At 39.9% G+C, this 13,128-nt stretch overlaps 1 protein-coding gene across 2 annotated transcripts in view; it reads left to right on the forward strand.

The window, feature by feature from the left end:
* UNC13C (unc-13 homolog C) overlaps positions 1-13,128 on the forward strand; it is a 408,349-nt gene that overhangs the window by 121,538 nt on the left and 273,683 nt on the right. For both annotated transcript variants that reach the window (XM_044979553.1, XM_044979552.1), the window contains one exon: positions 8,261-8,488. In XM_044979553.1, coding sequence (XP_044835488.1) covers positions 8,261-8,488 — 228 coding nt within the window. The remainder of the gene's footprint in view (positions 1-8,260; positions 8,489-13,128) is intronic.

A 13,128-nucleotide genomic window follows, 5' to 3' on the forward strand; every position in this document is an offset into this window, starting at 1 on the left:
TATTTAATAGATTTTACGGTCAGAAGGCACCATCTTCTGTGATCTACAATACAGGCCATACAGTGTAGCATTTCCAAGCACACCTAAGTGACTTAAGAACGCAAATCCCATTGATTTTCAATGGAGAGTTGGTATGCTGCTCCAATAGTGAATTACCATCACTATCTAAGCTTTACTGACTTCCATTTCCAGCCATTTTCTCTTGTTAAGCCTTTGTCTGCTAGATTAACAATCCCTCTACTATCAGAAATCTTCTCCCTATGCAGGTAATTGTGAACCCTGATCAAGATGCCGCTTAACTTTTTTAATAGCTAATTAGAGTGAGCTCCTTTAGTCTCCCATTGTTATTAGAAGGCATGTTTTTCAGACCACAAATCATTCTTGCAGCTCATTGCTAAACCCTGTCCAGGTTTTCCAACATCTTTTTAAACATGTGGATGCGAGAGCTGGACATGGTATTCCAACACAGGTCTCACCGCTGCCATATATACAGAGGTAATAAACCACTCCTGCTTGACACATCCAAGGACCATGTTACTGAGGTGTTTTGTTGTTGTTGTTTTGCCACAGCATCATCCTGGGACCTAATGTTCAGTTGATACTTATGCCATACATATCACCATGCTATCTGAGCACTTGGCAAAATTACAAACCTAAAATGGGCACACACATCTAAGGTAAAGGGTGTTCCTCTTTAGTTACTCTGCTTCCTCTCCTAGGCAAGGCATAGGCAGTTTTGATCAAGTAAACATCTACAATGTAAGCAATATACAATATAAAAATTAAATCCACATAAGGGATCCAGTCTTTGATATTTTTGGTCCCCCGATCACACTTGTGGATTCTTTAAGTGCCCAGATATCAATTTTGGCTGCCCATGTGTAGATCTGAGTACTCAAATGCAGGCTTTGGATTCTACTATGCCACCTGTATTTGAAAATTAGGCTCTTACACAATATGTTTTTTAGGTTGAAAAGAAATTTTAAAGTTTCATCACTGACATGGAATCAGCCAGCAAAGAAAATTTTAAATATTTTTCTCAATTCAGTGAAAATTCCATGCTGTTTTTTGCCCGTGTGTGTGTGTGAGAGAGAGAGAGAAGGCTGCAATTAGCAGTATTGAAAAAGGAAAGACGAGAGCCTCAGTTGATTTGACCTCAGTGGAGCCACACCCATGTACATAGTCTGGGAATCTGGCCCATTATCTCTCTTTAACACCCTGCCAGACAGTCTGTCAGGCTAGCAATCTGGTGATTGCTATGATGGATTGCCTTTCGAGCAGCGGCAAGTTGGTTTTAAGTGCAGATTGCTGTCCACTAGAAATGAGTTCAGATAACAAGCTCAGTTGGGTCAGTATTACAAGATGGTCCTAGCCTGATGTTAAACAATAAAATCAGTGCTCTGTTGATTAAGCTGCTCATCTTCACCAAGATGCTGCTTTCAGAAGTAGGTATGATATTAAGTCAGAATTGATCTCTGTCACATTGTTTGGATCAGTCCCTGGGTAAGAAGGCTTTGTTAATTGTATTGTACAATATAGGCCACTGTATTGTCTAAATGACTCTAATCAATAATGCATGGACAGGGCTGTTGATGGATTGGCAGTATCACAGGATGTAACAATAGTTTCATTAAATTATGCAATACAGTTTGGCAATTGTAACTTGTGTTCGTTAATGCATATTTCCAATTTTATCTGGATTGCCTGGAAAATAAGCATGAGTTTTGAGAGTGACCCATTACTGCCACATTGAATGTATCCATGATTTATTGTTACAGCATAATGATTTGCTCAGTCTGTGCTTATTAATGAAAGGCAATGATGGAAAATGAAGCATGTTGCTTTTTTGATGTCTAGTAAAAAGACATATAAGGTCAAAGGTATTATATTTATCACATTGTTGAAGCATTTCAACAGTCATCTTTCACCTCCCCTATACAATCGGAAATCACTTGAGGTCTTTCCAGCTGGTATTTGTTTTGTATTGGCACTTAACCTTCATGTGCGTAAGGATTTTTTTTTCTAAACATGTCTACTTTTTCAGTTTGAAACCTTTGCTCACTGGAATTTGTCTTCATCATTCAGAAACTACGCATTTGTCAGTACCAGGCACAGAGATTCTCAGGAATTCTCAAGATATAGAAGCCATAGAAGGTTATGCTACCATGTCACATACCCCATGGAATTCAGCCTCTGGCATTCCACTCTCACCTCAGCCATTGCCTTTCCAATCTTGTGCAGTGGATCAAGCCATGCCTCCCATATGGCCATAAATATATCTGTGTCTTTGCTGCTCTGTAAAGTGCCTCGCACTTAATATAAATAATAAAAAAAGAAAATAGAAGATGATTAGCTCAAAAGATTCTATAAGATTCCAATGAAGTCCCCATGATAGAAGACCCTTTCAGAGTTATCAGACAGATAGCCTCTTCTTAAGTCATGACAACCTGAGAGAGCTTTAAAGAAAAATGCCATCAAAACAAAATAGTAGCGCTTGATGGCATCATAGAAAAGGAATTATACTCCAGCAGATTAAGCACGGAGCTGGAACTCCCAAATTCTAATTGCAGAGCAAATCATTTAACCTCACTGTGTTTTACATTCACCTTGTGTAAAAACAGAAAAATAATACCTTCAGTACCTCCTGTGATGGGTGTGGTCACAGAGAACCCCTTGGGACTGCCACCTGATGTGCTGAGACTACCTCTGAGCCTGTTTTCCCTGGCAGTTTGGGACTTCAGTACCCTGTCTTGTTGAGCCAGACACACTAGCCTGCTGCAAACACAGACCCAGGTCTGAACCACGTCCCCCAAAAGTCATAGGCTTAACTGAAAACAGCTTAAAAAGTGCTACTGTCTCCAGCACCCAAATACCCAGTTTCCAATGGGGTCCAAACCCCAAATAAATCCGTTTTACTCTGTGTAAAGCTTATACAGGGTAAACTCATAAATTGTTCATCCTCTATAACACTGATAGAGAGATATGCACAGCTGTTTGCTTCTCCGGGTATTAATTACTTTCTCTGGGTTAATTAATAAGCAAAAAGTGATTTTATTAAATAAAAAAAATTGGGTTTAAGTGGTTCCAAGTAATAATAGACAAAACAAAGTAAATTACCAAGCAAAATAAAACAAAAACACACAAGTCTAAGCTTAATACAGTAGGAAACTAAATGCAGGTAAATCTCACCCTCAAAGATGTTCTAATAAGCTTTTTTTTTCTACAGACTAGACTCCTTTCTAGTCTGGGCCCAATACTTTCCCCTTGTTCCAGCTCAGGTGGTAGCTAGGGGATTTCTCATGACTGCAGCCCCTTTGTTCTATTCCACCCCAGTATATGTCTTTTGCACAAGGCGGGAATCCTTTGTCCCACTCTGGGTTTCCACCCCTCCTTCTAAATGGAAAAGCACCAGGTTAAAGATGGATTCCAGTTCAGGTGACATGATCACATGTCACTATAAGACTTCATTACCCACTTGCCAGCATACAGGTATACAGGAAGACTTACAAGTAAACAGAGCCATTTACAACCAATTGTCCTGGTTAATGGGAATCATCAAGATCCCAAGCCACCATTAATGGCCCGCACTTTGCATAATTACAATAGGCCCTCAGAGTTATATTTCATATTTCTAGTTTCAGATACAAGAGTGATACATTTATACAAATAGGATGGACATACTCAGTAGATCATAAGCTTTGTAAGAGACCTTACAAGAGACCTTTTGCATGAAGCATATTCCAGTTACATTATATTCACACTCCTAAGCATATTTCTATAAAGCATTATGGGGTGCAACGTCACACCTCCATGTCCCCCCTCAGGAATTGTGTGAGGAAGGCTAATTAGATAATGTTTGCACAGTGTTTGGAATTGTAAAAGTGCTCTACAACTGCTAATAGTCCTGATGATTCTGCTGCCCTCAGATACAACTTAGATAATATTTTTACCTCTTAGCTCAAAGAGCCGAGGTATAGTAAATACTGAAAGAGTTCCTTACTGCAGAAGGCCAGCTTAGATGCCAGAAGACCTGATCACCAAAGATTAGAAATAGAAAAAACAAACAAAACCAGCTACAAAGCATTGACTTTGGTATTCACCATACAAAGCTGCCTTATCAGGGCAAATGATCTGGCTCCCTGTTTGTTATGTGGAATAGATTTCTAACAATATTTTCATGCAGTCATTATTCTTACAAACTAGCCTATTTCCCTAGGTAACTAATTAATGTGACATCTTTATCTGCAATGTTCTATACGTTTTTCTTATACTAATTGTATTTGAGGTTGTATAGTGTATTGTAATGTAACCTCATATATTTAACTCAGGCAAAAATGGCACAATTATAAGGGCTTCCAGTATACTTTTAGTAAAGCACTCCATCTTTTTTTCTTGCAGCATGGGAAATGGACAGGTCTCCCCAGCTGGCATAGAACCAGGGTCAGGTGGCTTTTGAGAGAAGCGCGCACAGCTGTATAATAGATCCCTATACAAAATAGACACTTATTTGCTACATTTTATAAATGTGCTCATAATTTGGCTCCCTCGTATTCATTGGTTTCCTTTATCCAATGCAGACTGCAACCATTCCCTTTTCTCCAACCAGTGTATGAATTTCAAAGTGCCTAGAGCTAAAGCTGGCTATGGAGGAGAGGTTTGTGGACTGTGGCTATAAAAAGCCTGAATAAATGACTTGCTTCATTAAACAGGCACCCACATTTTCTGGTTCTGTGAAACTTTTAATCCTTTATTTTAAGCAGCCATGTCCCATGTCAGTATAAATGTACCTGAAATAGCAACTCGCTGTTGCCAGCAGCATTAGACTGAGTGTTCTACATTATACTGCCTGTGTTGTACTGAAGTCTGCTGTTGTAAGGTTATATGAGTTACTCCCTCCTGGGATCCTCGTGGGGGAAAAAAAGCATGTCTCTGAGTTGGAGAGTGCAGAAAGCAACATTTTAAATAAATAAATGTACACTGGGATAAATGTCAGTGGAGAAATACATAGCCAGGGTCCAATTCTATCATTCTAACTCAGGCAAATCTCCCACTGGAATCAAAGCTAGTCTTACCTGAATAAGGAATGAATAACTGCAGAATTTGGTCCACGGTTTTCAATAGTATGAATCAACCATCAGTAGCATCTATTCCCACAGGACCTATCGTGAAAACAAGTGATGTGTCTATTACATCACTGTTTCATTGGTTAGAAAATCTTCTTTGTATTGCTCTGTCATCTTGCCATTCTTGACAGACTCCATATGGCATACACACCTGTGGTGTATCCTGCTCAGTGATCCCAGCTACCTCACTTCTTTGCTGCTATCATTTTTAACATAGCATTGACCACCTGTTTCTGGTGGCATTCTGCTCACGGATGTGCACTATAGAGTTTGAAATGCCACGCCCCGACTTTCCCATGCCCTCCTCAAAGCTACGTTTCCTTCCTCATCCTCAGCCTCCACCTCACACCTTCCTCTGAGCTGAAAAATAAACCAATTCATTATCAGACACCTAAAACGCTGCTATGTTACTCAAGTACAATACGCAGTGATGAGGCTGCCTCTCAGCAATACTTTCATCAGACAGAAAGGAGAGGACTTTACAACGGCGTTGTTAGCTCTGAAGTTCCACAGTGATCAATGCATACATTTAGAAAAATAGATAGCTTCAAAGCCCTGTAACTTCTCCATTCATGAATTACAAGTTCAGCCTTAAGCTGTGAAGAATTTTTAATGATGCCCTCCCTGGCTTTGTGACTCTCTTTAGGCACATGTGTCTATTTTATGTACTGGGGCAGGTCTAGCAGTTTTGCTGCCATAAGCAAACCAGCAAATGTCCCTGCCTACTAACCAAGTCACCTGAACAAAGAGATGCTGAAAGTTTTGCTCCTCCTGATATTCGGTTTCCTTCCTTGGCCACTTTCATTGATTGTAGAATAGAGCTGGCCCTGCCCTACACACATACTGTGTATAAATTACAATCACATAAGCAATATCCTTTGGTCTTTTCTGCCACCCACCCACAGTTCGGGAAATGAACAATAATGGGAGTTGTGTTAGAGAAAGAAACTTTCTTAGGCTCTGGTTTCAGAGCTTTGGGACACATTGTGCCCTGCTGCTCCTCAGGTGCTCAAAGTAGGAAGGCAGTGGAAGATACAAGGAGTCCTTTATAGTTCTCTGCCACAGTAGGGCCCATCCATGTCCCAATACTATAGTGGAATTCAAGACATGGCCAAGGAGAAAGCGAAGAGGTAGGACCATGTTCACCTCTATACATCGGCTAGCAGAACTGAAGGAGGTATGCTGCACCCTTCAAAGGGGTATGGTGTTGGGAGCTCTGTCTCTGCATGCTGGGGATCATGAGGACATAGCTTGTCTCCTCCCTGAGATGGAATGTCTCTAGGGGCTCCTGTTGGGAGGAGCAGCTCCATGCCACCCTATCAGAGAACTGTACCTCAATTCAGCTTTTAGTGTTCAGCTTTCTTCCTTGAACTTTTCTTGACATTGAAGCCTACTGTAATGTTACATTTCCGTGCTAGTTATGGATGAGTGCTATGTGACAGCTAAACAGGGCACAGGTGGGCTCTTTCCCAGAACTGGCCCCATGACACCTATGGTCCATCATTAGGTTTCCATTCAGGAGTTACAGACAGTTGAAACAAAGCAATAAGTTTCTTATCTTTCTTGTGTCTTCACTGCTTTTAATAAAGAGCTTTCTCCTATTTTGACACATGCATGTACTGATATGTCTTCAGCTTACTATCTCATCCTGGGGAAAGATTGCCAATCTCTGTTTTGAAGCTGGCACCTGGTTATTGTGACAGCTGAGAACAGACTAATGAAGAGTCCCATCGTTTCTGAGTGTGATGGTTAATAACCATCTTTCGATTTATTTTTTATTAAAAAATTCAAGATTCTGTACCCCCTCCTATCCCCCTCCCAAACCATCCTTCCCTCTGCTCTCCTAAAGCACCTTTCTTTGCAAAATGTCTCTAAATTGTCCCATTGGTATAACTCTTGGAAGAAACGACATACCCTGAATAATCTACCCAATTTCAACCAGAAATGAATCAACAAGGGCCAGATATTGGCCACTATTTCAGAGGCCCAAGGGGATGGAAAGCTGGCTTAAAGAGCCAGCAGCAAAGTCCATAGTTAACATGAAACCAGCTTGCCCTGCTTCTGCTCATGGCACACTGAGCTTTCCAGTGGCATCCTTAGTTGGAAGGAGATGTGACCAGAGTGTGTTGCCCTCCAGTGTTCCTAGATTGGGCTTCCTGTGCTGGCTCTTGGGAGAAGTGGCTGTTCTACCTGGCACAAGATAGAGCAGCCCTAAGGCTCTAAGCATTCAGTCTCTGTGTTGACGGAATGGATTTTACCTGGCTTATGTGGCTTTTGGATATGGTCTTGTGGAGATGCTCTGCCATGAGGGGATGAGGAGACATTTCCTCAAGTGTATACAGTGCCTGCAGACTCTGGGATTTACCTTTATAGAATTGTCCTAAAAGCATCGGAAACTGTTCATATTTTTTGCTCAAGTTATCAGATCTCTGATGAGAGGGGTTTATAATGGAAACAATGACTGTCTTAAATTTATAATTGTCATGCAATGCTATAATAATATTTGGCAACTGTAATACACCAAATAGTCTGTGCCTTGAAAATCAGGGTTTCCCATTCAGCATAGAATTTCTTCTAGCTTCTTTTATCAGTCTACCTAGCAAGTAGAATTTTAATAATTTGCTAAGGAAACTATACAAAAAAAGGAAATATAAATGCTATTATATTAAGTGCTCAGAAAGGAAGAGTAACATTTAAAGTATCTGAAAGAGTAATGTCTTTCAGACAGGGTCAGATCCTGAAAACTCTAATATAGACAGACAACTTCCCCACCACTGAGTCATTTGACATATATTCTTTCTCAATTATAGTGGCCACTTAAGACTCATTCATCACCTAGTATTGCAAAATCTGAAATACTCTACTTATCAGTATCATCTCAGGTAAAATTATAATCCTAGCCTTCAGTATAGAGAATTACATCACAGTGGATGGCACAGCAGTTCCCAAATACGATTTCTCTTGTGTGATGGCACCTTGGCTTCTAGTTTGTAATATTTGGAAGAGCTGAACTCCAGCATTGTACCTAATATTGGCTAGGGGTTATAGAAGTGAAAACCAGACATGATGATGTGATGTGTTACTTGCTCCAGTGTTTTTTTGAATATATTGATCACTTCATTTATTTTAAAACGAAGGAGCTGCAGAGAAAAGTTCTAAACATGGTGCAGAAGATAAGACCCAGAATATTATTACTGCTATGAAGGAAAGAATGAAGATTAGGGAAAGAAATAGACCAGAGGTATTTGAAGTGATCCAGGAAATGTTCCAGATTTCCAAAGAAGATTTTGTGCAATACACAAAGGCAGCAAAACAGAGTGTGTTGGATGGAACATCCAAGTGGTCAGCAAAAATAACCATCACAGGTGAGATTTTTTTTCCATATTGAAATGTTCTCTAGTTGAAAGAAGCTCTTTCCTCCCCAGTCCTATTGCTACAAGTTAGTGTTCATAGAATCTAAGATGAAATTCCATGTTAAATTTTATCTCAGGGTTATCTATAAATAGTTAGTACAATAGCATATTAACTGGAAGCTTGAGTGATAGTCACAGAAAATCCTGTACTTTGTGTAGACAGTGTCAGTAAAATAAATGTATATTTCCTTCAGACATAAATAACTCCTTCTATTTTAGGATGGGAAGATAACAAACTGTTCTTTTTTCATCTGTTCTGCCTCCTATCAGCACCTCCTGTGCTTGAGATTTTGCTAATATTGATCAATTGCAAGAGTTATAGTTGATGATCTCCTTGATGTGTTTTTAATGACTGAAACGCTAAGAAGCTAATAATTCCAACCCCTTTAGTACGAGAGTCCCCATCCATTTTTGTTGCTTGAGTAAGATTGTGTTCCAGTTAAGTAATATTCATCTAACACATCTGCTCAAAACTGCTGTTAACTGTTCTTAACCTTTGAATTTGGCCAGCTGCTCACAAAGATTCCCATTTTGCATTAAAGCTCAGGAATCAGGAATTTATTCCTTATATATTTTAGTTTCTGAATTCAAATATCAGCACAGGAAACTTAAATATAATAAGTGGTTACACAAACTGACCTTCAGCATACGATACTAGTGCATGAAATAACTTAACTACAAGTGTAAAGAATTAAAAATTAGTGATGTGAAACATTAAATGCCCTTGAATTTGATTAGATTCAACATTAATTTAATTTAACTTTAATGTCATTAAAACTAATCCATATTCTGATTTTAAAAGTGAATTATGCATTGCCTTCCTCTCCAGGATTTTGATGTACTGTCATAGGGGATCAGAAGATAAGCTTTAAAACCCTTTCCAGCTTTCACCACTCACTTGTGACTACAATAAGATAAAATAAAACAAAAGTTTTGCTTTCTATTAAGCATTAATGTATGTTTTAGTGAAACAGGTATAATTAATTTTTTTTACCCATTGATCAATTTGCAAACTGCTGTGCTTAATTTAGTCCCATGTGATCTATGTTCTTTACATGCAATATGCTGGGTTTTTCTAACATAGTTCACAATATACCTTCAATAGTATTGTGATCACATATTATATTTTTTCAGTGGATCAAAGATCCAAACACATGCATAGTGCTGTAAGACCCGGGAATGTCCTTATTACTGTTTATGCCTGTGAATTAAGCGGAACTGCACAGCTAGCATAGAGGTGTGACGTTATCTTAATGTGTTACTGAGGAATATGTGAATCCATTCATACTTTACCCACAGTGTAGAATGAGATGATAGATTCAAAAATCACTGCACCAGATGGTACAAAACTAGTTTAGCCATTAAGGGCTTGATCCTACTCTCACTGATGCTGGCGGTAAAACTCCTATGGACTTTAATGTTGCAGAATCAGGACCATTAGATGAATGTTCCCTAATTCACGTAGCCAGGTCACAGAACTAGACCCCCTAAGGGAAAAGAGAGGCACCTTTTCTTGATGGTTCCTTTCCTTGCTTGGAACTGACGTGTGAATGGAACCTTAGAGACCTGCCTGAAGACAGCAAAGCTCTAGTCATATCTACTTGGAGAGGACAGGACACATCCTGACCTGCGGCCTGATCCAGAGCGCATTGCAATCAATAGAAAGATTCTGACTTCAGAGGGCTGTGAATCAGGCCCCAGATGCTGGGGGGCAGGCCAGGGTGGTTAAAGGCAGCCAAGAGAGTCCTGAGGTGGGCTGGGGAGAGACAGAGGTTAAGTGGTCCAGGCTGGGAGGAGAAAGTAGGAGCGAGGCAGAAATGCAGGAGGAGGCTTGCTGAGCCAGAAGAGAAGTGGAGAATAAACCTTTTTTCGATATCTTGCTTCTGCTGGGTCGGTGGAACTGCAACACAGCCCTTTGTGCATACAACTGTGGCTTTTCACATCCACTATACAGAGACTCACATTATACAAATTAAATGTTTCTAGAAGGGTAACAACATCAATAATAATATCATGAGAATAATGCTTTCTTATGAATTGTTTCTGTTGTGGCACCTAAGATTCTCACTTATGGACATGCACTGCATCCTAGTAGGCACCATGCAAACCCATAACAATGTTTTACCCTTGCATAGCACCTTCCATCTCAGGATCTCAAAGAGCTTACAGCATTAATGGATTTAGCTCTATCACTCTGTGAGGTGAGAGAGACTTCTTATCCCCATCTTCAGAAACTGAACCAAAATAGGTTAATTGGGTTGGAAATGGAATCCCAGTCTCCTGAGTTCCGGACACGGTACATTAACAACATAGCCACCTTTCCTCTCCTGCAAAGTGCAGGCTCAAGTGCTACTAATAATGTAGAGTAGGAAGGGTAGAAGTACCCCCACCTGGGAGGTTGTGTTTCGTTATTCACAGTGTTACTACAGTGTAATTCACTGTATACCTCTTTGCAAGGAAATTATTTAGCTTCAGTCCTGAGCCACAGAACTCTGGACACCTCTTTCCCAGGTTCAACAACCTGGCATTGTCCTCTCTCCCTTTCATAAGAATGGAGTCTTGCCCTATATTCTTCTTTTGAATTGTTTTCCCCTAGCCAGTCTCCAGTGCACCCACCACAGGCAGGCTTGTTGAGGTATTTCAGAATCTTCTCTGTGGCTTCTGATCAGCAGCAGCACCTCAAGTAAGCTGTGTATCATGTCCACACTGGATTTTCCATTGTTTGGTCTCATTCCATGCTGCAGAGAATGCCGGCAGCATTTGCCCTTTAAAGTATGATTCTACTCTGCAAAATTACTTTGTAAAATGGCGCATTGTTTAAATCCACATTTATTATGCCTCAGTTATTCCCTCTTCAAATTTACTCAATTTTCGAGTAAGAAGATGAATGCTGTATTTTCCATACCTGCCAGCCCTAAACAATGAACCTGATTTGAGATTCCAAGAGAGTTCTTTGTGGCTTATGAATCATCACCAGAAGCAAAGGCTCCCCTCAGATTTGCAGTTCAAATCCTCCCCTCAGTGACTGCTGTGTAGCCCCATTACCCTTGGTTTATGCTCTAAGTTGTACCTGTGCAGGTGTCTTGCGTTCAGTGTGATTGCACGGGTAGAACTGAGGACAGAAGTGGGTTACACGGGTGACCCTGCAATTGGAATTTAGTTAATTCCAGGGGAGATTTTCCACAGGCACAAAAGACACCCTAGGATGTGACTTCATTGAGTGGGAGTTGGGTGCCAGCTTGTCTTTGTGACTTTGAAAAGCGCCCTTTCTGCTAACAATGAAGTGTCAGGCAGAAGCAAATCCAGTTGAATCCCCAGAAATGTGGTGTTCTATAGGGCCGACAGGAGTGAATAGTAATGAAAACTTACTTTTTTTCACAAAAGTCAGCAGATTTGACTCTGAACACACACAGGGAGCAGATCTGCTGGCTCAGAAAGTGCCATTTGTATACAGTCACTTTTCTGAGTACACGGTGAGCTTCATTATCCCATGTGATTGACAGCAGGCTATGTTAACTAAATGGTGCCATCAAAACATTTTAAACAATGTGTTCAAAATAATAAAACAAATCTCTGCTGATGTTAGCAGCCATGTCAAGTTTTTCAGCTGCAGGTTATTCTGGTTTTGACAATTTTGCATTCAAATGAGAAATTTCCAGTGTTATGAATTATAATGGAAAAAGTGAGTGATATGTATTTATATTTACCACAGAATATATATACATTAGCCATCATAAACTCTGAATGATGGAGAGACAAGGTGGGTGAGGTAATATTTTTTTATTGGACCAACTTCTGTTGGTGAAAGAGAGAAGCTTTTGAGTACACAGAAGCAGAATTCTGTGTAGTTTGAAACTTGTCTTTTCCACCAACAAAAGTTGATCCAATAAAAGATATTACCTCATCCACCTTGTCACTCTAATATCCTGGGACTAATATGGCTAGAACATTCATGGCTAATGACAGTTAGAGTTAATTTTCTTGAATGCAGTCTTTCCGTTGTTACTGAAGGCTTTTGACTGGCTGAGTATGCTATATAGTATTGGGAAAATATTTATAGTCACACTGTTTTAGTCCCACATATGCCAAGGAGGAACGATAGGGTGAAGTGCTCATTAAGGATATCCATGTTTAGTTCCAAAATTCATGACAAACATTCTCCCAGTGCAAGCAAAACTCCTTTCTTAGATTTTGAAAGCCTTTCCTACTATGCAGGGAATCATAAGACTTGAACTGAGTTAGACTGTAACATTACATTGCTTACAGTGCATTGAAACCACAGCTTTAGAAGGGAATCTCAGTGATAAGTGTTGCAGAAAATATTTGCTTTGTATCATACTCACTGTATAGTAGATACACGCTGCAGTTAATCTTTAGATTATGGCACATTAGCTAGATTCATAGATTTTTGCAGCCAAAAGGGGTCGTTATGATCATCTAGTTTAACCTTCTGCAAGTCCCCAGCTAACAGAAGTTAAAATGATCTTCTCTTCAGCACTCTCCTTGATTTCCTATTAACCTTTCTTTTTAAGACTCCCTATACTGTGTTTTTTCTCCTTTTTTTGGCCACTGTTGCATGTGGTCCTTCACAA

Source organism: Mauremys mutica, chromosome 11 (assembly GCF_020497125.1).
Source record: "Mauremys mutica isolate MM-2020 ecotype Southern chromosome 11, ASM2049712v1, whole genome shotgun sequence".
Classification (NCBI taxonomy): domain Eukaryota; kingdom Metazoa; phylum Chordata; order Testudines; family Geoemydidae; genus Mauremys; species Mauremys mutica.